Source organism: Bombyx mandarina, chromosome 07, assembly GCF_030267445.1.
Source record: "Bombyx mandarina strain Sakado chromosome 07, ASM3026744v2".
In the NCBI taxonomy this organism is placed as follows: domain Eukaryota; kingdom Metazoa; phylum Arthropoda; class Insecta; order Lepidoptera; family Bombycidae; genus Bombyx; species Bombyx mandarina.
Window position 1 is genome coordinate 10,785,296 of NC_143214.1, and position 24,483 is coordinate 10,809,778.

Below are 24,483 nucleotides of genomic sequence, written 5' to 3' on the forward strand. Positions count from 1 at the left end.
TCCCAGAGCGTTTGCGTAATAATAACTGGTATAATGTGCCTAACACTGAGAGGATGCTGATCGGACTGTACCTCACGGGTTCGTTTTTAGGTTTTCCAGGTTTGTGTATGCCGATGACGTTCTTTCTACACCGCGGGAAAGATGCAGTGCATTATAGCGGCATTTAAAATGGAAAGTAGCATGATTATTAGTTGGGCGGGTAAAATTTTTAAAAGGCGAGAATTGTTTCTGGCGGATCCGGGGGCTTTCCTTTGTTGTGAATTCGTGATTTCTTCTTTAACTTCGTTAATGATGGATGGGGTAAAGTGGAGTAATGCGTCTGAGAGTTTTTGGAAAGCCGAGGGTTGGCGTGAGGGGCATACGAAGGGAGGTATAGTGGCGATATTTTCCGATTTGAGGGCCCTAGCTAGTCGCCAGTACGCTTGTTGTGGTGAGAGGGCGCGAATCCTTCTAAATAACTTTTCCATTATTATTTTTTATTACTTATGTGTGGACGAGCTCACAGCCCACCTGGTGCTAAGTAGTTACTGGAGCCCATAGACATCTACAACGTAAATGCGCCACCCACCTTGAGATATAAGTTTCAAGGTCTCAGTATTTACAACGGCTGCATTCAACCTTCAAACCGAAACGCATTACTGCTTCACGGCAGAAATAGGCAGGGTCGTGGTACCTACCCGTGCGGACTCACAAGAGGTCCTACCACCAGTAAACAAGAGGTCCTACCACCACCTTCCACCTTGTATTTCGGGTTTCCTTTAGTCGAGATTAGACATATTTCTTTCATCTTTCTCAGTTTTCTTCCAATTAGGTTTATGCGTGAGTATATTACTTTTATTTGAGTGTCATTTTTCTAAATTTAACTATGAACACGAAATAAAACAATTTTTTTGATAATACTATGAAGTTTTATTTATATAAATGAAGTAAGTACAATAGAACAAAAACGCTTAGAAAACGCTCAGGAATATGAACAATCACATATCACACATATCAGTACAAAATCTCAAAAATAAATATAATAACACAACACTGCTCTTATTTATTAATTAAAATAAAAAAGAGCATTGTTGTGTAATTTATTTTCAAAATCAAATAAAAAAATACCTAAATAACTAAAACAATTGCGGTAGGCGTACAGTACAGGTCACTAAGTATTAAATATAATAAAAATTATAAAGTAACAAATCAGTCATGAGCTACGCAGCTGTTGTTTTTATCGCGGACTCTTATTAAAAGATGAGGCACAATATTAATTACTTAAATAATAACAGTCATTCAAATCAGATACACAACATAATTATGTAATCATGTACTTACATTCATTTAAAACATACCAAAATAACCTAAAATATAACAAAAACGTCTACAACGTTACAAAATATGTTTATGGTCACATACACTATGCTTAAATTAAATCAGTCGCGAGCTTCTGTCTCTTGCCCATTTAGCCCAAAAATGCAAAATTAAACGTGTATTTGGTCTCTATTATTAGTACAGTTGTTAATTAAGATAACATTATAAATTATGCAAAAGTGACGAGTCGTCGACTTTCGTCGAGTCTCCCGTCCTTCTCGGAGAGTTTTAGCATGTTTATCAGGACACCTAAATTACAAAATGTACCAGTTTTCAAGTACCAGAAATAAAATAATAACTAATAAATAATAATATGTATAATATAAAACCGCCCGGTAAGAATGAAAAAAAATAACGATATCGATTAAGACCTGAGGGTAAAGGACGAATTTTGGAAGAACGCTTGTCATTCTTAGTGTAAGTGTGTTGTATAAATACTTTTATTATGAGCCAATCCTTTTTTTGTTCTACAGTCCATGGTATCAGAGTCCTCTTTTTACCTTTCTTGGCGTAGTGATCAGACTGCAAAATATTGGTATGAAGACCGGATGGTCCTGGCTGAGGTGATGGTGGTGGAGGTGCTTGTAAAGTATTTTCATCTGTTATATCTTGCGCGCGCTCAGAACACTCGAAATTATACTCGTAATCTAAAATTAAATCATTGTCTGTCTTTCCTTCACCTAATTATTCACTTAAATCTAGTTCAATCTCGTCCAAGGATTTGCCTCTGAAAGCGTCTGCTTTCCCATCTTCCATAAGGATAAGCAGTTTTGATATTTTAGCAGTTTGGTAGACGTCATCCGGTAGCAGATATGATTTTTTGTGCACGTCATTTGTATGGCCCATAAATGTAGCTAGCTGCTCCATGTCATTTTCAGACATACTGAATATTTGTGATAACGTGGCCAAATGTTTTCTATTGTAGATGATATCGCTTTTGGGTTTTTTGCTCCAGATTGCCTCGCATACCTTTCTAGTACTTTGTATCCATATATTGTATTTTCAAATCCTGGATTAGCAAATAAAAAACGATTTGATGTAGAAACAAATGTTTCTCTTATCGAGAGCAATAATTTAATGTCCTCTTGAACCTCATTAGTAAATAGAACGGGAACCCCATGCCCACGTTTGCCTCTAATGACAACTCTTTTAAATTTTTGTACCAAGACCCTTTCCGATAGAGTAAGAGCCCGGGCGAATTCTTGGTATTTATCAGAAGCATTATTATCAGATTCCAAATAATCGTGATCTTTGATTCTTTGCAGCTCTCCAGGCCTGCGTCTGTTTAATAACAAAACCCTACAATATACTGTCTCTAATAGTTGGATATAAGTCGAAACGTTATATAAACCTTCTTTGATTTTATTCGTAGCCTCTTCTCTTTTCTTTCCGAGGTATTCTTTTAGGATTTTTAAGTCACTTGCCAAAGGGACTATGGTTACTTTATTCCACTTATTTGTGTTAAGATCTGATGCTGCTTGGCTGGATATATCATATTTCCAATTAGAGTCAATGATTTGAATTAAAGTTTATAGATCTGCCTCTATTTCTGCCGTGTTTATTTCCATGTAAGGCCCTTGTTTTTTTAATGCTAATAAAATTGCTATATTGCAGCATTGTTTTATGCTAGTAGAAATGTTCATAGCAAATGTAGGTGATTCAAATCTATCTTTTTCAGTGTCATATTTTCCCACTACTTTTGTAGCTGCCACAATGGTGTCGTAGTGTGTCGGTTTCAGTGCGTCAAATAATTGTTTTATGGAAGGATTAATCTTTTTCATTTCTTGTAATAATTTAGCTAATTCCCTCATTTTTCGAGAGACTACGTTAATAAAATGTTTTTCACTATGAGTTTTCAAGTACTGTGACGCAAAAGCACATATAAGGACATCTGATTTGGCGATAAGTGATATTTTATCGGCTCTCATTCGCAAAAATACACTATCTTTAAGTTTTTCATCTATTTTTAAATGTCTTATTAATAGATTTTGAGCTTCGGATTGAAAATTTATAGTTGTTTTATTCGAATTTTGTGTCCACTTTTTCTTATGTTTCCACAAAAGCTTCTTTGAGTAGAATCCCAGGCAGTTTGTACATGGCAAGTAATCTGTAAATTTTTGTTTCCGCATGGGTTTGGTAACTTCTACTGAATTATGAATAAAATTTCCTTTTTTTCGTAGTGCCGTGATAAGTTCTTTTCTCTCGCGACTTTTTTTGGGTTTCGATAAAATTTGTTGGACTTCTGGTTCATAAACATAATGTCTTGTCAAATGCCTGGCGAAGTTTAAAATAAAACCTTCACAGAAAAAACAGTAGTCCTTACCTCGAATAGCACTTTTGCTTTTGGATTGATGTTTTGGTATTATAACATCATCATCGTTTATGAGCTGATCTTCTTGGGTATGTTTGTTAATGCTGACAGTTGTATTGTCTCGCGATACAACATTATTTGTGTTATGCGTTGATTTGGATGCTGGTTTTAATAATCTACTGTCCACAGCAAGAATTTGCCCGGGTGTATTACTTATGTCACTTAATATACTATCATTACAGATTATTGAGGTTTCTAAATTTAAAGGTTCCTTATTTTTGTGGGACAAGAGCTTAGGTTCTAATAATGAGTAGGTATCCTGATGAAACTCTTCAGATGCATGAGGTACATTACCAAACGAGCAAGTTTGATCCAAGGTCTTGTCATTGTATAAACAAGATTCATCAGAAGAAGTCTGCAAAGATGAAATTAGCATATGACTGTTAAACTGTGATAGCATGTCTAGAAAAATATTGCATTGTTAAAAACATATTTGACTTAAGTGGGATGGATATTGTGTTTAAAATGTGAAAATTTGTTGAACGGATTTTTTTTCCTTTTTTTTAAAAGAACGTATTTAATAAAGAAAATAAATAAAAAACTAAAAGATTACGTGAATATCTATATTATTATAATTTCAAATAATATCGTTTCCCGCGACGTGGGTTCATACAGGTCCTAGATATGTGAACGAGCTCACAGCCCACTTGGTGTTAAGTGGTTACTGGAACCCATAGACATCTACAACGTAATTTTTTTTTTTTTATTGCTTAGATGGGTGGACGAGCTCACAGCCCACCTGGTGTTAAGTGGTTACTGGAACCCATAGACATCTAGAACGTAAATGCGCCACCCACCTTGAGATATAAGTTCTAGGGTCTCAAGTATAGTTACAACAGCTGCCCCATCCTTCAAACCGAAACGCATTACTGCTTCACGGCAGAAATAGGCAGGGCGGTGGTACCCACCCGCGCGGACTCACAAGAGGTCCTACCACCAGTAAGAACTGCTTCACGGCAGAAATAGGCAGGGCGGTGGTACCTACCCGGTTCATACAGTGAGTACTAACAAATTCGCTGGCGCTGAATTATTTGCATTTTTAGTATGTTTTTTGTTTATTACGCGATAGTTGAAAATAAAATCTACATGAAAATATTATATTGTCCCTATATGTCAAAGTACGGCATTTTAAAATCTAATATCGTGTACGTTACTCTTTTAGCCTATAGCGCAAAAATACTTCCTCGCAAGCGACGGGTTCCACGAGAACGATAACCGGCATTTTATTAAGATTAATATAGTATATCAATATCATGAAATTCTATCATCATAAATTGTAGGTACTTACATTTTGTACAGGCGGTGTATAATTCGAATCTGTGTCGGAAACATCAGGACTTGAAATAACTATTTCTTCCTGGAACAGACATACAGTACCTAAATAAGTGGTAAGCATCAAGCAGTTGTAGCTGTTAAAAAATATTTAAATTGATATTGATGTGTAAGTACAAACCTCATTTAACTGATTTGTAGGTAACGCTGAATCAAATAAATCACATGAATTTTCTTTTTTTCGTCCTAAAACAAAAACAATAAGTGTCAAGTAAGTCGAAACTATCCACGTGTACCTAAGACATTTTGTTACCTAAATACCATAAAATATATCAACAACGAGGTTCCCGCGCGCAGACCTTGTCACTGATAGCTGCTTGTTTAAAATAAACATTTTTTTTATTTTTATTGCTTAGATGGGTGGACGAGCTCACAGCCCACCTGATGTTAAGTGGTTACTGGAGCTCATAGACATCCACAACGTAAATGCGCCACCCACCTTGAGATACAAGTTCTAAGGACTCAAGTATAGTTACAGAATTTACAGAATTAAAGAAAATCTAATACTTATGTAGTTACCTAATTAATATAATCGACCTTTAATACTTTTATGCAGTTTTAAAACAAATAGGGCATTTGTCGTCAGGATAATGATCGTAAATTGCATATTCACAAACACTGCACCAGAAAAATGAAGATTTATAGACCGATTTTATGTCCTTGCGTCTCATAGGTAGAACAAAATGATTTAAAATAATATTGATATTATGCCCAGTCTTTGCATTACAATTAAAACATTTTTTTTGTTTTACAAAATGGGTCGAAGGCCAAGGCCATTTTATATTTACTTTAAAATAGGTTTTAAAATCACTTCTTTTAAAAAAACGGTCCACTTCTATGACGACAACCATGATGAACTACTGCAGGCAGACTAGCACAGAGAGCAAGCGCAAGATTTGCGTCGTATTTCATTAGGTACTCGGTAGTTACTTAACTATACTGCGTACAATAATCAATAAACAGTAAATTTGTATGTTTTTGTGGTTGTGTGTTGTAAATATCATCAAATGACGTCCCCTTTTTGTAAAAAACAAATAAACAGAAAATAGATTTTATTACATATCTCTAAGGAGATATGTTCCATTTTTTTCTTAAATTTTTTACATCTAAAGAGATCTATAATAAGATTAAGATGCGGCTACTTACTTGCTAATAAGAGTATCCTGGCACTTCTCTTCATGGTGGCTGTTATTTTCTTCCACTATACTGATATTCACACCAGTAGCGTCGTTGCGCCCGCGCCGGTCGGAACAGAATTGCGAACAAAATAACGGCACGGCGCTTGCATGGCGCATGCTAACTCCGCCCCCTCACCCCTGTTGTTCCCGCGTTTCTCTTGGAACGGGGTCATTTTGTGTGACGTAATTAAACCACAAATTGGAATTGATAAAAACTTGAATCGAAATTTTTTTATATACAGAAGCCACATTATCGGTGCAATATACGTAAACAAAATATCCAATATACGCTACCGATATACGCCGCGGAGAAGCGACCTCCAAAATTCGCGTGCCAAACAGCGGAACTAAGAAATACGCTGAGAATCAATCCGGTGACAAAATAACGTCCATGCCAATATTTTACCCACGCATTGTACGGATCTTTCGGCTACCTCTGGCTGAATTTGAGAAATTGACAATCTTGCGTCCGTATACAGGACGCAATAAGTCGGTCGGATGCAATATCATCGGTAAAAACCGCCATATAGGACGTAACATGAACTCCCGGATGGAAATATGTATGTATATATATATATGTATATTGTTTTGTATCTTGTAATATGTATATGTTATTATATGTAATGTTTACTGTATGCACTAGGTTTGTGTTCCTAATTCTTCTTTCATTTTGCGGGCCTACTGGAAGAGATTTCAACATGAAATAAGTAGTGCCCTTGTACTCTGTATCCTTATTGTCGTGTTTTTTTCTAACAGCTGTGTGTACAAAATATATTAAAAAACAAACAAAAAAACATAATTTCTAAGGAATTCATCATTGGAAATCTGTATAACTGCATGTTAATGAAATTGAATATGAACTGAGAATTGAAAAAATGGGGAAAAAAAATTGTAGGACATTTGCAAGCAAGGGTTGGTCACCCGTTAAATATGCTCTAGCTTTCAAATATCAGGCTGGGTTTCTTTACTTGACTATGCTTTAAAAAAAGAAATATTGTTGCTAGAAGTCACGAAGCCGATTGATACTGGAACACTGTGCTGTATATGGTTATGTTTATGTAGCCGTCCAAATATGGTGAGCGAGTATTGTTTAATAAACAAGTGATAGCGTTCTGTGGACACGTCCTTTTATTAGAATAATACAGAATAATACTGACGTGCTGTAGACACAGTTCATCCGCCTTAATAAGTATAATATAATAATAATAATAATAAGCCCATTTTATTTCCAAAACACAAATAGAAAAAAAGAAAAAAACACTTTATCAAATAAAAATTACAAAATTAAATATAAACTTGTGCTTGGAACCCCATTCGGGTATAGGCCTCCTCCAGCTTGCTCCACTCTTCCCTATCCTTGGCTTTGTTTCTCCATTCTTTTCCAGTTGCTGCTATTATTTCGTCGATCCATCTGCTTCTTGGTCGTCCTCTTCTTCTTTTGCCCGCTGGTCCTTCCCATGTTGTAATTTCTAATGTCCATCTTTTATCCGTATATCTCGCAAGATGTCCTGCCCAGCGCCACTTTTGTGTCAGAGAGTACCTGAGAGCATCTATCAGCTTTGTTTTTTCTCTAATGTATTCGCTTCTTATCCTTTGTATTTTTCTTATATTCAATATACTTCTTTCCATCGCTTTCTGACAGGTCGCTAATTTTGTTTTTATTTTTGTGTTGTAAGTCCATGTTTGGCACCCATATAAGAGAGTCGGAAGAATACAGGTATCCATCACAGTCTTTTTCAGGTGAAGAGGGAAGGACCCTTTTAGAATTTCCTTTAAGCTCCAGAATTTTCTCCAAGTTATATTGATTCGGCGTTCGACTTCTTCTTCATCGTTGTTGTCTTTAAATGAAATTAATTTTCCGAGATATATATAGCTGTTTACGTAATCTAACGGTTTGCCATACAAGCTGATTTTATCAGTACTACTGTTTGTCATTACTTTGGTTTTGTCTTGGTTCATTTTGAGACCGACTTTTTCGCTTTCCTCGTTTAAAATATTTATCATTTTTTCGAGTTTTTCGTTTGTTTCAGCGAAGAGAACGATATCATCAGATATAATAAGTATAATATAAGTCGGCGCAAATATGATTATTTACCTCCTTATTGTAAAAATAATAATAATTTAATGTGATAATCGGATCATCTGATCATCAACTAATTACTCCGTGTTTGTTAAGATGAGAAATTTATGTTAAACAGTCCCTTTTATTGTAATTTCAATACTTTAAAAACTTGTAAACACGCTGACGTGTACCAAGCCCTATAAATACGGCCGTACTGTCTAGCGCTCGGTCAGGCGCGTCAACACCTCCGCCTCCGCCATTCGCCCAATCACGATGTTCGACCAGCCCATACCGTGGGCCCCGAAGGTCAAATATTTAGGCGTCACCCTCGACAGTAGGATGACATTCCGCCCTCACATCAAGACGGTACGCGACCGTGCCGCCTTCATTATAGGACGTCTCTACCCGATGATATGTAGGCGAAGTAAGATGTCCCTTAGAAATAAGGTGACACTCTACAAAACTTGCATACGCCGCGTCATGACCTATGCAAGTGTAGTGTTCGCTCACGCGGCCCGCACTCACTTAAAATCCTTCCAAATTATTCAATCGCGTTTTTGCAGGATAGCCGTCGGAGCCCCGAGGTTCGTCAGGAACGTCGACCGCCATGACAACCTGGACTTAGAGTCCATCAGTAAGCATCTTCAGTCGGCGTCGATGCGCCACTTCGATAAAGCGGCACGACACGAGAACCCTCTCCTCGTGGCCGCCGGTAACTACATTCCCGATTCTGCGGACAGAATGGAAAGCAGTCGACGTCGCCCAAAATACGTCATCTCGGATCCTCCCGATCCACTAACGGAGCTTCTAGGTACTTCAAGCACCGGTCGCCGTTCTCGTCGAACCCGTCGCTTGCGACGAAGGGCTCGACGAGTAAATTAACTACCAGACACAGCCCACTGAGTTTCTCGCCGGATCTTCTCAGTGGGTCGCGTTTCCGATCCGGTGGTAGATTCTGCGAAGCACGGCTCTTGCTAGGGTTCGTGTTAGCAACGTCATCAGGTTTGAGCCCCGTGAGCTCACCTACAAACGTTAGGGTTACGCTGAAATAGCCTCTCAAGGCTCTCAGCTTAGGTAGGAAAAAAAAAAAAAAGCGCTTGGTCATTCGTGTCCGAGCGGTAGCACAGTACGGATCTCTCTGAACGTTGTCACGCTTCTCGTGAAATATACGCAGTTCTTGTGAAGTTTTGTTTCGGAAGCCCAAACATGAGTCACTCGTCAACAAATTAATAACTGTGACGTCAGTAATGCTGACGTCACACTTTTTAAAAACATTACGGACGTCCCTGCCCCGTCATATACAATATTCTAAACATAGAAAAAAAGACATTATGTATTTTATTTTTATAACTAAGTTTCTTTTAACACTAAACATAATAGTATATTGCTACACACACTTTTTCACTGAGTTTTTGTCCTTATTACATAGCACTATGGGTGCGTTCCACTAAGCGCTCACAACGATCACGCTCACGACCACGATTTTTGCCGTTCCACTTGGTTCTGGGCGTCAATCATTAACTCAAGTGGAATGGATTTTGGAGCGTTTTGAGCGTTCATTTAAATAATACACATGGCGCGTCTAAAAAAACAAAACAAAAAGTTGATGAGGTTATGTTACAATTTGTAAGTGGTATCAATAAGTTCTATTAATTATTGGTTAACATGATTTATTATACATATAACACAAAAAATATGTATATACTTTAATTTAAGAAATGCCTTTTACGGCGGCAGTTGGAAATTTGTTGGTGCGTCGAAATAATGAAAGTACAAGTTCGTCCAGCTCAGATGAAGAATGGAATACAATTTTACAAAAATGAAGTGTTAGTCAAATTAAACCACCCCCGCACAGTTTTTAAAAACACTTTCAGTTTTATCGTCTTATATTATATTAAAGAACAAACACATAGAAGGGGAAGAGGAAACGAATAAACAAACTTCAACTATAAGCTAAACTTAAAGTTAAGCAAGACTATGCGCAAGCATTGCGAAGCGGGTTAGCGGGTAAAATCATACGAGTATCCGACGGCAAGACAGTTTACGGACTGGTGGCCACCCGTGTAGCGCTTGCGCACGGTGCGTTATCGTCAACTATACATAAAGAATGTTTGTCCCAAAAAATAGACAATATTAAAAATCTATATAATTTTTAAATATAATAATTCTACATCTAATATAATTTCAAAGTTATTATAAACAAAGTCAAACTTATAATATAGTAATACATAGTTACACTACAAAAATATAATCGTGAAAAACGAAAACTTAGACCACGTATTATTGATTACGATAATGTAATTACTCGTTATTCAGATGAAGAATTTAAAAGTCATTTCAGGTAAATTATTTTTTATCACTTAATACACTATAGATTTTGAAAATTTTACTCATTGAATTCTTTATTGATCTCTAGACTTTCAAGATGTACATTCAATTATTTACATGAGCTGATACAGGAAGATTTAGTCCGACGTGTTCCCGGAAGTCCTACAATTCCTTCCCGTCATCAATTGATGATAGCTCTTTCGAAAATGGCCACAACGGATTCTTATAGGTTAATATTTTTTTTTAAATTAACCATTTTAGTATTATATACCATAATTCACAAGTATTAAATTAAACCCTTTTTTATTTTTTATCATAGATCGGTCTGTGACAGATTTAACGTAGGACGAGCTACTGCTGTAAGAGCTGTACGTCGAGTGTGTCATGCCTTATTCAAAAAAAGCTTCAGTATTTATACAATGGCCTACAGGAGATCGTGCTATTGATGTGATGCATGGATTTGAACGAGCAAGTCGTTTTCCTAAAATAATAGGAGCTATTGATGGGACCCATATTCGTATAAATGCACCGAAAGAAAATCCAGTAGATTATATCAATCGGAAAGGATTCCATTCTATTCAGCTACAGGTATCCAGTAACTATTATTTTGAAGTATAGTACTAATTTTGGCAAGCAATCAAAATAGATTTCTACATAGAGTTAAATTTTTGTTGTAGCTCGTATGTGATCACAAGACTCTGATAACCCATTGCTATGTTGGACATCCTGGGTCTGTTCATGATCAAAGAGTTTTTCGTTTGTCAGAAGTTGCAGATTACTTGAATGATGATGATGCATTCCCTGAAAACAGTCATATTCTGGGAGATTCTGCTTATGAAATACATCAGCATTTACTCACTCCATATAGAGATAATGGACATTTAACTGAGAAACAAAAAAAATATAATTACCATCATTCATCTGCACGAGTGACTGTTGAAAGATGCATCGGATTATTGAAAGGGCGAATGAGGAGCTTATTACATTGTCTGCCAATGACAAGGGTAGATTTAATGGCAGAATATGTTGTTGCATGCTGCGTTATCCATAATATCTGTATTTTACGAGAAGATGAAATATTTATCATCACTATACCTGAGCCTAATGAAGAAAATAATGGAAATATTCCGCGTGAAATAAGACGGAACGCAGGAGTTTTTAAAAGAGACTTCATTATGAATTCTTTGTAAAAATGATAAATATTTATGAATATATTTTCAATAAGTATGATGGCTCCTTAAGACTTTATAAATCATGGAAATCAGGTCTATTCAATTTTTGAAAAGCTAACAAAAAATAATATGTTTAGAAATATTTGAAAATTTATAAATTTTCAGAAAATTTGTCATTTTTGCCAGTAAAGTTGCTACTTGTGTTTTATTTGATTCTAGAATAAAATTAAATTTTTTCATTATTTTAATCACAATTATAATTATCTAGTGTCATCAACTCACTTATAGAACATCCACTATCAGATTCTCCCATACTCTCGTTAGTTTCTGATTGTTTTGATGAAAGACCAGTGGAAGATGCAACTGCAACAGGATCGCACCAAGCTTTTTTGGCAAAAATTTCTTCCATGATCTAACAAAAATACATATTACATAATGATAATTAAAAACAATATTTTACATTAATTTCTACCTGTTATTTTTATTATTGGTTGTTATAAAACATTTTCTTGTAATGAAGAAAGATATAAAAAAATTAATACTTACGTCGATATACTGCCAACTCCTTCTGTCATTGCCGGATTTGCTGTTATGATCTTTTATAGATTTATAAGTCTTTTTCAAGCTTCGTAGCTTAGAAGAACATTGGGGCTCAGTAATATTGTATTCTTTTTTACTGAGCTCCTTGGCAATTCTTTCCCAAAAATTTTTTCTGGAGATTTTCCCACTTCTAAAGTCTTTTTACATAGCTCTGTATGTCTCTAATAGTAACAATACACAAGGTGGACTCCACCTGTATAAAGAAGCTGAAAAATGCACATATGTAACTGACATCGTCACACATTTAACGTAAACATCAAGATTATTGTATATTTTTTTATTTTTCCAGTATACCTTCACTTTCGTGATTTTCAGAGTTGAGATCACCTGTATCCTCAGTATCAAGACATTCTTCATTGCTAGAATTAATGTTAAAAGCATCATTAGATAAAGAAAAGTCGTTATCAACATTAGTCGATGTCGATGGTCCTGATTGTTGATTGAAGGCTTTTGTTAGTAATTTTGTAGCAAAAACTGTATCTGAAATCAAAATAAGTTTCTTTTGACAAATATATTTTTATTTAATAATTAAAGTTGTTGATTCATCAACTTTGGTTATGTTATTGACAAATAATGAAAATATATAAATTGTGATAAATTATAAACTGCAATTATGCTTAATAAGCTTCATTTAACAATAATATTTACCTGTTAACGCACGTTCAGCATCTGCAGGAGAAAGTTTGAGATCCACAACAGTATCTCGTTCGGCACAATAGAACGATATTGTTGTTCTCGCCATGTTTGCTGCTTTTAGTTTTAAAAATTGCGCCCAGTTTCTCAAAACGCTCACATCGACCCACCTCTTGAGATGGGTCGTCGTGAGCTTAGCGTGAGCATAAGTAAAGACGTCATTAATGACGTTTTCGCCGCGACCACAACGATCGCGGTCGCCATGTGGAACGCCTGAATGAGTATTTTAGGCGTTGTGAACGCTTAGTGGAACGCACCCTATATGATAACTCGCGGCATTAGTGGCGGTCCGCTGTCGGAGCTCGAATCACCTCCTCTTGTCCCCACCATCGGAAACTCTTGCAACTCTCGCCTCATGTAGCGCCCGTAGTTCATCTTGCAGCGCTTCCACAGCAAATATAGTAGTGCGGCTAAGATGCAGGTGATAATGAACTGCAGATAAAATTCATATCTGCGGTACGTCGTCTCGTTTACACCGCCAAACGTTGCGTGCATTGACATGCTGTAGGCACAACACTCATAGACCTGATAGCATTCGGATTACCTAATTATGTTGCTGACAAAAGAGATAAGGAGAACATACAGGGAACAGAAGATCTTTATAATGAAATAGGAAAACTAGAACCTGTTGCTGGGAGCAATAAATTTGAAAATAATAAATAATAGTTTAAAAAAACTAAAATAATACGCTTTTATAGAAAATCCCACTAAAAAATAGAAAATAAATCTACTACTACCCCTCCTTCGGTGCCCGGCGCGTGGTGAAATTGACTCGAACATACCCCCGGCTGCTTCCGCCTGGTTCTTAAACCCCTTTTTTGGGGCACATTCTTCGTAGATGGCGGGTTTCATGACATGAACTGCACACGTAGACTTTGTATATGCAGTCCTTTGCTTGGTGTCTCCTGTCTCCACATCTTGGACATTCATTGAAGTTAATTTTGTTTACCTCCTCAATTGGCGTACATTCCACTGCGATCGCATCCCTCTCCGCAGCTTCTAATGACAATGCTAACGTAACTGCACGCTTATATTCTAATTTCTCCTCGGTAAATAACCTTTGTCGTATGACTTCGGTCTTCAATCCACAAACCAGCTGATCACGCAGATTTTCATCCAGCAAGGAGCCGGACTCACAATTTTTTGATAGTTTTTTTTTAATTCTGTTACGTAGTCAGCTATTGACTCATTCAGCTGCCGACATTGTTGAAACTTATACTTTTCCGCCAAGATTGAGGGTTTCGGTTGCAGGTGAGCTGCCAACATCGCCACGGCATTAGCATATGTTAACTCTGACGGCTTCGAACGGCTGGCTAATGTCGATAATAAATCTTACGCTTCCTCACCCATAACGGAAATTAATGTGGGTAATTTTAACTCGTCAGTTACTTTATTCACCAAAAAGTACATTTCCAATCTCTCAACATATGAAGACCAGCTTCCATGGTTTACCGCGAAGCTACTTATGCATGAGGAACTTGGGGACCGACGACCGTCGCTATTTCTCCGACATTTGCAGCTACTCGCAGGACCAACGATTCCAGAAGAATTTATAAAAACCATCTGGACCAGCCGCTTGCCCGCTAAACTTCAACCGATCATTGTATCTCAGAAACGACTGGACTTGCTGGCTTTAGCAGACCTAGCCGACAGTGTGCACGAAATAATACCATGCTCGCCTCAAATAGCCACAACATCAGCACTAAAGGCTACAGAACCGTCGCTCGCGTCGATGGCTAAACAGATCGGCAAGTGAAGGCACTTACGACTCATAAACACCACTCCAGATCTAGGACTAGAAGAGGCAGTCCAGATAGAAAAACCGAAACGGTCACAGTCCAGCTATAAGAAGTTTCCGACTTGTTGGTACCACTATAAATTTGGCAATCAAGCGAAATGGTGCACAAAACCTTGTGATTTTCGGGCGGAAAGCTACCAAGGCAGTCGGTAATGGCGACGTCCGATAGCCAACATGTACCTGGTCGCCTATTTGTTTCTGATCGGAAAACGAAGATGCAGTTTTTAGTTGATACTGGCAGCGATCTCTGCGTCTTCCCCTGCACCGCTCTACGCGAACGGCGATCAGCGGCACCCGACGACCATAGGGCCCTCTCTTCTTACCTCCGTAAGGAGCGTATAAGTTTCCATATGTATACGCTCCAGGAGGAGCGCGAACTCCGTGCCGTCATACGTGGCATCCCTAAAGAGTTGGATGCCGAGCTCGTCAGGACCGACCTTCTAGAACAAGGCCTGCCGGTCAACTCCGTGCATCGCATGCACACAGGCCGCGGAAGAGAGCCAAATAACATGGTTCTCGTCGCCCTCCAGCCTACCCCCGAGGGTAAGCAAATATTTAACATCCGAACGGTCTGTAGGCTTTCCGGAATCACCGTCGATCGTCCGTATTTCCCGGTTTTTGGAGGTGAAACGATGATATCTTTCACTTCTGCGGCATATCTGTGTTCTAGTGTTGAAGTGACGTAATAAAATTTTGTAGCTCTATCCAGGTAGCAGCGTCAAATCAGCAAAATTCAATATGAAATTATGCAAAATTTGTAGCTTTTTTGTTGCTATTTAGTTGCTAAAACCGCGATTTTGTTGCTTGAGCCGTTCCCGAAAAATCGCAATTACTGCTAACTTCACATGAAGCTAGCATAAAATTTTGATAAATCAATAAATATCGAATCAACTATTGAACCAAAATTTGTTGCACAGTCTCATTCGAGTAGTCACAGTGGATGCGCGTGCCGCACGTCGTTCAGTCGGAGTCGTGTTTTGTCTACTTACGAGTTAGTGAAGTACCCTACATTAATTGTGATCATAGTGTATTTAATTAGGGCTACTCCTGGAAACAGGAGCCCCTACAAAAATAATGTTTAGTCACCCAACGTCCCAAAAACCAACAACGTCACAACCCACAATGATGCCATCAACACCCAAATCATCAAGTTATGCCAACGTAACGTCTTCAACATGTTTTCCAAAAAAAGATCAAGCCATAATATTGGATTCTATTGACGGAATAACCCTTAAAGAGTATCTTGTTGCCTTATCAGCTATAACACCAGCCGCAAACATTCGTTTTATATCACGCATATCGAATGCTAGAATATGCATTTATTTAGACTCTAAGAAAACGGCCGACAACTTAATCGATAAAAAAGTAAAAGTTAACATAAAATCCAACACACTCGAAATAAAACCGTTAATTACAAGAAATAAAAGAATCGTTCTATCTAACGTCTGTCCAGTCATTCCTAATCATATTATAGAACAAAAATTTGAAGAACTACGCATAAAGATTATGTCACCTATAACCTTCATGAAAATTGGTGTGAGTGACCCAGGCTTCTCACACATTTTGAGTTTTAGGCGACAACTTTTTATTAGTCCCGAGGACGAAATTCACCTGCCAGAATCTTTTCAAGTAACATTCGAAGGAACCAACTATTGGATTTATACTTCTACCGATGCTTTGAAATGTTTTTCTTGTAATTCATTAGGTCATTTAGCCAAGAATTGCACACAAAATGAACAAAACTTAGAAAAAGAAACTGACAATGAAATAACTGAATCTTTCAATGAGTTACAAGGTTTCTCCTTACCGACCCCATTAAAAGGAAAAAAACGAATTCACTCACCTACCATAACCGAATCTTCAAAAACTGGAATCAATGAAGAACTACAAAATGATGAATCAGATAAGATGGAATTTGAGACTGATGAAACAGGAAGCAATATCTCAATAGAAGATAATGTTGACATAAACAAGAAAACACAAAAAAAATTAAAGAAAACTGACACCCGGACTAATGAGGAAATTTGGGACAATATTCGTGAAAATATGACAGATTTAATTAAAGAAAATTCCTTCCCTATCAATTTAGACCAATTTATCAGTTTATTAGAAAACTCAAGTGGAAAACAAAATGTTAGAGAATTAGTACTTTCGTATACAGATAATGTTAAAGATCTCATAAAAATGTGCAACAAACTACATAGTAAAATGAACAAAAGTTTGAAAAATAGATGTTCACGCCTATCTAGGAAACTACATGAATTGCTAAACCCTAACCCTATGTTGATGTCAGACAGAGACGAATAAAAAACTTTATTTTCACACAAATAGGAAATAATTTATACACACAACAACAATATATATTTATACACACTATAACAAACTATATACTAAAATAATTAATATAAATTTCTATATCTGATTAGAATGGATATTTTGCAGTGGAATATCAATGGCTATTTCAAGAGACTTGAAAATATTAAATTATTGGTAAATCATACATGGCCAACATGTATCTGTTTTCAAGAAACTAATTTTAGCTCCAACTATTGCGCTTTTATGTCAGGATATGAAAAGTTTTATAGAAATCGAACACAGAGTGGTAGGGCTAGTGGTGGAGTAGTCATTTATATTAAACCTCATACAATTCCTGAGGAAATAAAATTAAACACAAACCTTGAAGCAATAGCAATAAAAATTAAATTTCCATTTTCAATTACAATGTGTAACATATATATACCGAATAGTCATCGATTAGATAAACAAGAATTTAATAAGCTCATTGAGCAACTACCAAAACCCTATATAATTTTAGGTGATTTTAACAGCCATCATTTTTATTGGGGCTCGAACAAATGTGATAGTAGAGGTAAAATAATAGCAGAATGGCTCGATGAAAATGATAATGTTGCTTTATTAAATAATGGACAACCCACCCATTTTGATAGTAATACTGGTCGCACTAGTAATATAGACCTCTCAATGGCTTCACAAAATATAATGTCATATTTTGAATGGAATGCCTTAGATGATTTATATGATAGTGACCATTTTCCAATTTTAATTAAATCTCAAATCTCTAATGATAATGTCCCAGAAAGTATTAAAGTACCACAAAAATGGAAGACTGATAAAGCCAATTGGATTATGTTTAGTGAAGAGATTAATAAATATATTACAGAATTACCTGCTTTAAATATAGATACGCCTAAATATTCTGTCAATGAATACCTTGAAAAATTTACTGAAGTTATTCTTAAAGCAGCACAAAAATCTATACCTAAAACGTTCGGGATACTAAGAAAAAATAACTTACCTTGGTGGACAGATGAATGTAAAACTGCAACTAAAGAAACTAAAAAAGCATTTAAACTGTTTAAGCGATATGCCAGAAATGAACCTAATTCAAATTACAAAATTGATTATAAAAAAAAACGAGCTTATTGCAGAAGACTAGTTAAAGAAAATAGAAAAAAATATTGGGAAAATTGGGTCTCATCTATAAATAATAATACTCTTGTGGGTGATATATGGAAAAAGATACAAAAACTTAGTCATCGAAACACTAAATTTAATAATATAGTTCTAGAAAAAAATAATGGATCATTTACATCTAATCCTGTGGAAATTTCTAACTTATTGGCGAAAACATTTGCTACAAATTCTAGCTCTGAAAATTATGATCCAAAATTCCTTGATAACAAAAACTATCAAGAGACATATTCAAACTTTAATATTACTGAAAACTCTAACCCAATTAATGATGACATAACGTTACATGAATTGATACAAGTAATTACTCAATCCAAAAACTCCAGCCCTGGACCAGATAATATACCAAACATTATAATTAAGCATTTACCTGCGAGGGCTTTAGAATATTTACTTCAACTTTATAATTTTGTATATAAAAAACAAGTATTCCCAGACAGTTGGAGAGAAGCTTTGGTTATTCCAATTTTAAAACCAGGCAAAATACCAAGTTTGCAATCCAGCTATAGACCCATATCTTTGACATGCAATATGTGTAAAATACTGGAAAAAATAATCAGCAAAAGAATCAGGTGGTATGTGGAAACCAATAAATATCTTTCAGCGTTTCAGTATGGTTTTCGGCAATACAGATCAGCAACTGACTATTTGATCAATATTGAAAGTGAAATACTCGATAGTTTTGCAAATAGTAATTATTCAGTGGTAGTAGCCTTAGATATCGAAAAGGCATATGAAATGGTGTGGAAGCACAGAGTTCTGAAGTTATTACAGAATATTAACATTGTTGGCAATACTTTAGCTTTTATCAGGAACTTTCTTTCAAGTAGAACGATGAAAGTCAGAATTAACGACTACATGTCTGATCCTGTCCCTATAGAAAATGGACTACCCCAAGGTTCAGTACTAAGTGTTATTTTATTTTTAGTGGCCATAAATGACGTTCTTAATAATATTGAAAAACCAGTGAAGGGTTTCCTATTTGCCGATGACCTTACAATAATTTGTAGTGGCGGAACATTATGCCCTACCTTGAAGCTTATTCAAAATACACTTAATAATTTACAGGAATGGTCAGAAAGAGTTGGATTTAAATTTTCTAAAACAAAAACGGAATTTATGATATTTACAAATAAAAGAAAAGTATTTAGAAACACACAATTAACCTTAAATAATCATAGTATTAAAGAAGTAAGCAATTTAAAAATTTTAGGTTTGATATTTGATAAAAAACTGTCATGGAATACACACATAAATAACCTTAAATCAGAATGTTATAAAAGACTAAACATAATAAAGTCCTTATCATCCACTGGATGGGGGTCAGAAAAAAGTTGCTTAATTAATATATATCGTACTCTGATCAGGCAGAAAATAGATTATGGCTGCATTATTTATGATTCCGCCAAAAAACGAACACTAAATTCCTTAGAAAGTATCCAAAATACTGCTCTTCGTCTAAGTATTGGTGGTTTTAGAACAAGCCCCATTAAATGTATCCTAGTTGAAGCTGGTGAAATGCCATTAGAATTGAGAAGGAAACAACTTATACTTACATATGTAACAAATATATTAACTCAACCTGAAAATCCCACCTACCATTATTACACTAAAGTAACAGCAGTTGACACTGAATATGAACTCAAACCTAATTTACCTCAACCCTTACGAATCAGAGCAGTCAAATACTTAGATAAATTGAATCTTAAAATTCCAAAATTATTTACAAAAAAACTACTTACTTCTGGTCCATGGGAAAACTTAGAATTGCCAGTTAACCTTGAATTAGCCAACTATAAAAAAGGTGATACCCCTCAGTGTATATATAAAAACTTATTTTGTGAAATTAATGATAGATATAGAGGTTACAAAATTTATTACACAGATGGTTCTGTAAAAGATGGACATTCAGGTTGTTCAGTAGTATCTGCTAATAATTACTACAGGTATAGACTAGTAAATTTTAATTCTATATTCAGTTGTGAGGGAATAGCTATCCTTAAGGCCTTAGAATTAATACACAGTCAACCTAATACAGACAAATACATAATATACACTGATTCGAAATCATGTTTGACAGCGTTAAAAAACCTAAACAACTTAAATAATCTTATTTTAGAAATTAAACAAAAAATGGTAGATCTATTAAAAGATGGTTACAAATTTGAAATTATATGGATTCCAAGTCACCAAGGAATAGCCGGTAATGAAAAGGCTGACCAGGAAGCCAAAAATGCAACAAGTGATTTTGAAGAGGTACAGCTAATCATTTCCACTGCATCAGATGTTCAAAAACATCTCAAGTTCAAAATTAAAACTCTTTGGGATCATCACTGGAAATTTGAGAACACATCATTTTTATTTAAAATTAGAAATTCAATTTTTGATAAGCTTTCCTTTTCCTTAACTAAAAGAAAAGACCAAGTGGTTCTTACAAGATTGCGGATTGGACACACAAATTTAACTCACATACATCTTATTACCAAAACAGATAAAAACAAATGTAAGTGTGGTTTGGATCAAACTGTGGTACACTTGTTAATTGAATGTAAAGCATATGACATAGAAAGACAATTTTACTCCCTGATAATTTAACAGACTGTCTGACTCAAGATGGGTATAAGCAGACCCTTAGTTTTTTAAAGATCATTGGTTTGTATAATTTAGTATGATGTCGAAGTCAATGTAACTTAAAATGATACTGTAAACTGTGGTCGTTAATGACCCTAGTTGTTAAAAAGCGACCTTAAATAAATAAATTAAAAAAAAAAAAAAAATTTGTTGCTCATTTGTTGCTGCAAGTAAGCACTAACGAAAATAAAATAAAAAAAGACCTGACGTATTTTTTAAATTGGCAATGATTTTAACACATGCTAGCTTGAACTCGACTTGCTAAACAAAAAATGAAAAGAAGATTTAGTTGCTGCATTGAACAATGTTCAAATGGGCCTAAAGAATCAGCAACAAAATAGAAACTAAAAATAGACTGATTCTTACGATCAGCAACAATTTCTCTAGTTCATGCCATCTTGAACAATGCTAAAAAATTTAGTTTCTACATTGAACAATGTTCAAATGAGCCTAAAGAATCAGCAACAAAATAGAAACTAAAAATAGACTGATTCTTACGATCAGCAACAATTTCTCTAGTTCATGCCATCTTGAACTTGACTTGCTGAACAGAAAAATGCTAAAAAATTTAGTTTCTACATTGAACAATGTTCAAATGAGCCTAAAGAATCAGCAACAAAATGGAAACTAAAAATAGACTGATTCTTACGATCAGCAACAATTTTTCTAGTTCATGCCATCTTGAACTTGACTTGCTGAACAGAAAAATGCTAAAAAATTTAGTTTCTACATTGAACAATGTTCAAATGGGCCTAAAGAATCAGCAACAAAATAGAAACTAAAAATAGACTGATTCTTACGATCAGCAACAATTTCTCTAGTTCATGCCATCTTGAACTTGACTTGCTGAACAGAAAAATGCTAAAAAATTTAGTTTCTACATTGAACAATGTTCAAATGGGCCTAAAAAATCAGCAACAAAATAGAAACTAAAAATAGACTGATTCTTACGATCAGCAACAATTTTTCTAGTTCATGCCATCTTGAACTTGACTTGCTGAACAGAAAAATGCTAAAAAATTTAGTTTCTACATTGAACAATGTTCAAATGGGCCTAAAGAATCAGCAACAAAATAGGACCTAAAAATAGACTGATTCTTACGATCAGCAACAATTTCTCTAGTTCATGCCATCTTGAACTTGACTTGCTGAACAGAAAAATGCTAAAAAATTTTATTTCTACATTGAACAATGTTCAAATGGGCCTAAAAAATCAGCAACAAAATAGAAACTAAAAATAGACTGATTCTTACGATCAGCAACAATTTTTTTTGTACGTGCTAGCTTGAACTTGACTTGCTGAGCAGAAAAATGCTAAATGTCGTGAATTATCCAGTGCACCACTAAAATGTCAGTTGGTCAGTAATTAAAATTCTTATTAAAATCAAAGCACCATTGAATGACCAGGGTATTATCTAATGATAATGACGAGTTAACTTATTATATTATTGTTACTTATTATTGTTAAGTTATTTCAGATAACTTGATTAAGTTCCTCTGTGTTAAAATGACACCAAAAGCTCCAGTTAAAATTAAGAAGTTGGTTCAAAACCGCCAGAGATGCCTATACCACTGAAGATTTAGAAAATGCTGTGAAAAAAAATTTGATAAGTCATTGAAAATATATAACGATTAAAAAAATAACATTTTTTATCTACTGTCAAATAGGTAAGTTAAATTGTTTTTCATCAGTTTTTATCAGCAGAAATTTATTTAGAAATATATTCATATTTTATGCGTTATATTGGTCTTGACATGCTTTTTTGGTAATTAAATTATTGCGAATATTTTCGACATTTGTCTTAATTAACAGATTTTCTCCAATTTTTGTTGTTTTTAGGTAAAATACTTCAATAATGCTTAAACGTGGCAGACCTCCAGCTATTGAATCTGACAGGATTGTTGAAGCTATTCTTGATCATTCCAAAGAAATTATAATTTCTAAAAGTGGAACGGTAGTTGACAAAAATAACTTAATATGGACAACAATATCAAAAAAACTTGATAATTCTATTAAACCTTATTCCTTGTACGCTTACGTGACTGATAATAGATTTGAAGTAAAGAGTAAGCTATTTGAACGCGAGGGAATATGTATGGATCAATCATCAAGTAGTATTGCTTATACTTCAGTAGATGAATCTTCAAATACTATTAATGACAGCGGTTTTAGTCCAAATAAAAATATTGAAAGATCTTACATAATTTATCTTACATAATTTACTTGACAAAAGAAGAATTTAAGGCGTTGATTATAACTAAAACTTGGCAACGTAGAACAAGGAATGCAAAAAAAAATGTTCAGCAATACAAAACTATGGTCCCTGGAATCTGGGAAGACTTAATCTTTGATAAATTAATTGATTCTGCAAAAATAACTTGTGGATTGAGTTTCAAAAATCACAGTATAACATTGGACGAAAAATTTGGCAGGTTTCTAGGTTTGTTTAGTATTGACTTTTATTCTTTCTTCGTTGATGAATTTCTTTTCATCGAAAGTTAAATGAAAGTACTGATATTCCATTTTTCCTAAATGATAATTAGTTGATAAAAACGAGGAATTAGAGTATTAATTGTTAAGTGTTATTAAAAATATTTTGCTTTTGACCAACTATTTAGATATTTATTTAAATAGAGATTTTACTAGTTTCATAAAGTGCATTTTTATGAAGGAGTTCTGAAAATTGATTTTATATCCATGCTACTATTTTCGATAAAGCCATTAAAAACATTTTGTTATTATTTACACGAAGAATAAATAATTCATAAATTTTCGAAAAACATTTGATTCATGAACATTAGGCTGCTTTTTTTTTGCAATAAATTATTTTTTTTCGCTCCCATCACAAAATTTTGTTGGAAATACCCCCAAAAAAATACCCTGGAACTTTGAGCCCTGAATATTAATATTAAGTACTTGACCACAGCGTATGAAAATTTCCTATTTAAAATACACGGGAACTTTGTTTTTTTTTTTTATTTTATAGCTCAGCGGCATTTTATGGTATCGTCTTGTCCAAGAACGTGATTTTCTCAAAACTAAATGCTCTACAAAAGTTCCCAGTGTCGCGAAGTCGTAACTCATACTGGTGGGGTAGTACGGACCGCTAAACCGAATTTTTTTATAAGATTCTTGTTTTTTCTCTCATTATCTCATAAACAACAAGACGTACAGAAAAAATGTAAATATTAACTTTATAGGAAATTCAATTTTCTACATAAATGGTCCTTAGCACCGAATCACTAAGATTGATATTTTCCAAAATATTAGTCATTGAAGTTTACGTAGCACTAAAAAAAACTTCAAAAAAAAAAAATAAAAAAAAAAAATTCTTTTAATTTTCAACTTGATCAATAAGGAATTACTAATTAAAATTACGATAAAAAAAAAACAATATTTTCTAAGATTTGATTCGACATTTATAATAGGAATTAAATGCTACGTAAACTTCAATGACTGATATTTTAGA

At 34.8% G+C, this 24,483-nt stretch overlaps 2 protein-coding genes and 1 pseudogene across 4 annotated transcripts; all 3 read right to left on the minus strand.

The window, feature by feature from the left end:
- Positions 1–550: 550 nt before the first annotated feature.
- On the minus strand, positions 551–11,788 carry LOC149502678 (uncharacterized). 3 transcript variants are annotated; one of them, XR_016323337.1, is made up of 5 exons: positions 11,539–11,788; positions 6,206–11,428; positions 5,181–5,245; positions 5,016–5,104; positions 551–4,082 (listed from the first exon to the last, which is right to left on the minus strand). XR_016323337.1 is itself a non-coding variant. In XM_089728758.1 (4 exons), the coding sequence occupies exons 1-4, from the start codon at positions 6,237–6,239 to the stop codon at positions 2,886–2,888; spliced, it is 1,365 nt and encodes a 454-aa protein (XP_089584884.1). In that variant the 5' UTR covers positions 6,240–6,781; the 3' UTR covers positions 924–2,885. The 3 variants fall into 3 exon arrangements, 1 of the variants encoding a protein (XP_089584884.1); XR_016323338.1 differs by having other exon boundaries at positions 5,579–11,428; XM_089728758.1 differs by lacking the exon at positions 11,539–11,788 and having other exon boundaries at positions 924–4,082; positions 5,016–5,084; positions 6,206–6,781.
- A 36-nt stretch (positions 11,789–11,824) lies between these two features.
- LOC149502679 (uncharacterized) lies at positions 11,825–13,144 on the minus strand. Its single transcript, XM_089728775.1, has 4 exons — positions 13,048–13,144; positions 12,694–12,879; positions 12,346–12,605; positions 11,825–12,211 (listed from the first exon to the last, which is right to left on the minus strand). The coding sequence occupies exons 1-3, from the start codon at positions 13,139–13,141 to the stop codon at positions 12,541–12,543; spliced, it is 345 nt and encodes a 114-aa protein (XP_089584901.1). The 5' UTR covers positions 13,142–13,144; the 3' UTR covers positions 11,825–12,211; positions 12,346–12,540.
- A 22-nt stretch (positions 13,145–13,166) lies between these two features.
- LOC149502680 (uncharacterized) lies at positions 13,167–17,038 on the minus strand (annotated as a pseudogene).
- Between the last annotated feature and the right edge of the window lie 7,445 nt (positions 17,039–24,483).

What these genes read in the sequence shown, in the direction of transcription:
- LOC149502678 (XM_089728758.1), bottom strand. Translation starts at nt 6,239, where the DNA reads ATGAAGAGAAGTGCCAGGATACTCTTATTAGCAA. An exon ending in CAGGATACTCTTATTAGCAA is followed by an intron (nt 5,246 to 6,205) that starts GTAAGTAGCCGC and finishes TTTTTGTTTTAG; the next exon opens with GACGAAAAAAAGAAAATTCA. An exon ending in ATACACCGCCTGTACAAAAT is followed by an intron (nt 4,083 to 5,015) that starts GTAAGTACCTAC and finishes TCATCTTTGCAG; the next exon opens with ACTTCTTCTGATGAATCTTG.
- LOC149502679 (XM_089728775.1), bottom strand. Translation starts at nt 13,141, where the DNA reads ATGGCGAGAACAACAATATCGTTCTATTGTGCCGAACGAGATACTGTT. An exon ending in TGCTGAACGTGCGTTAACAG is followed by an intron (nt 12,880 to 13,047) that starts GTAAATATTATT and finishes TTTTGATTTCAG; the next exon opens with ATACAGTTTTTGCTACAAAA. An exon ending in TGAAAATCACGAAAGTGAAG is followed by an intron (nt 12,606 to 12,693) that starts GTATACTGGAAA and finishes TGCATTTTTCAG; the next exon opens with CTTCTTTATACAGGTGGAGT.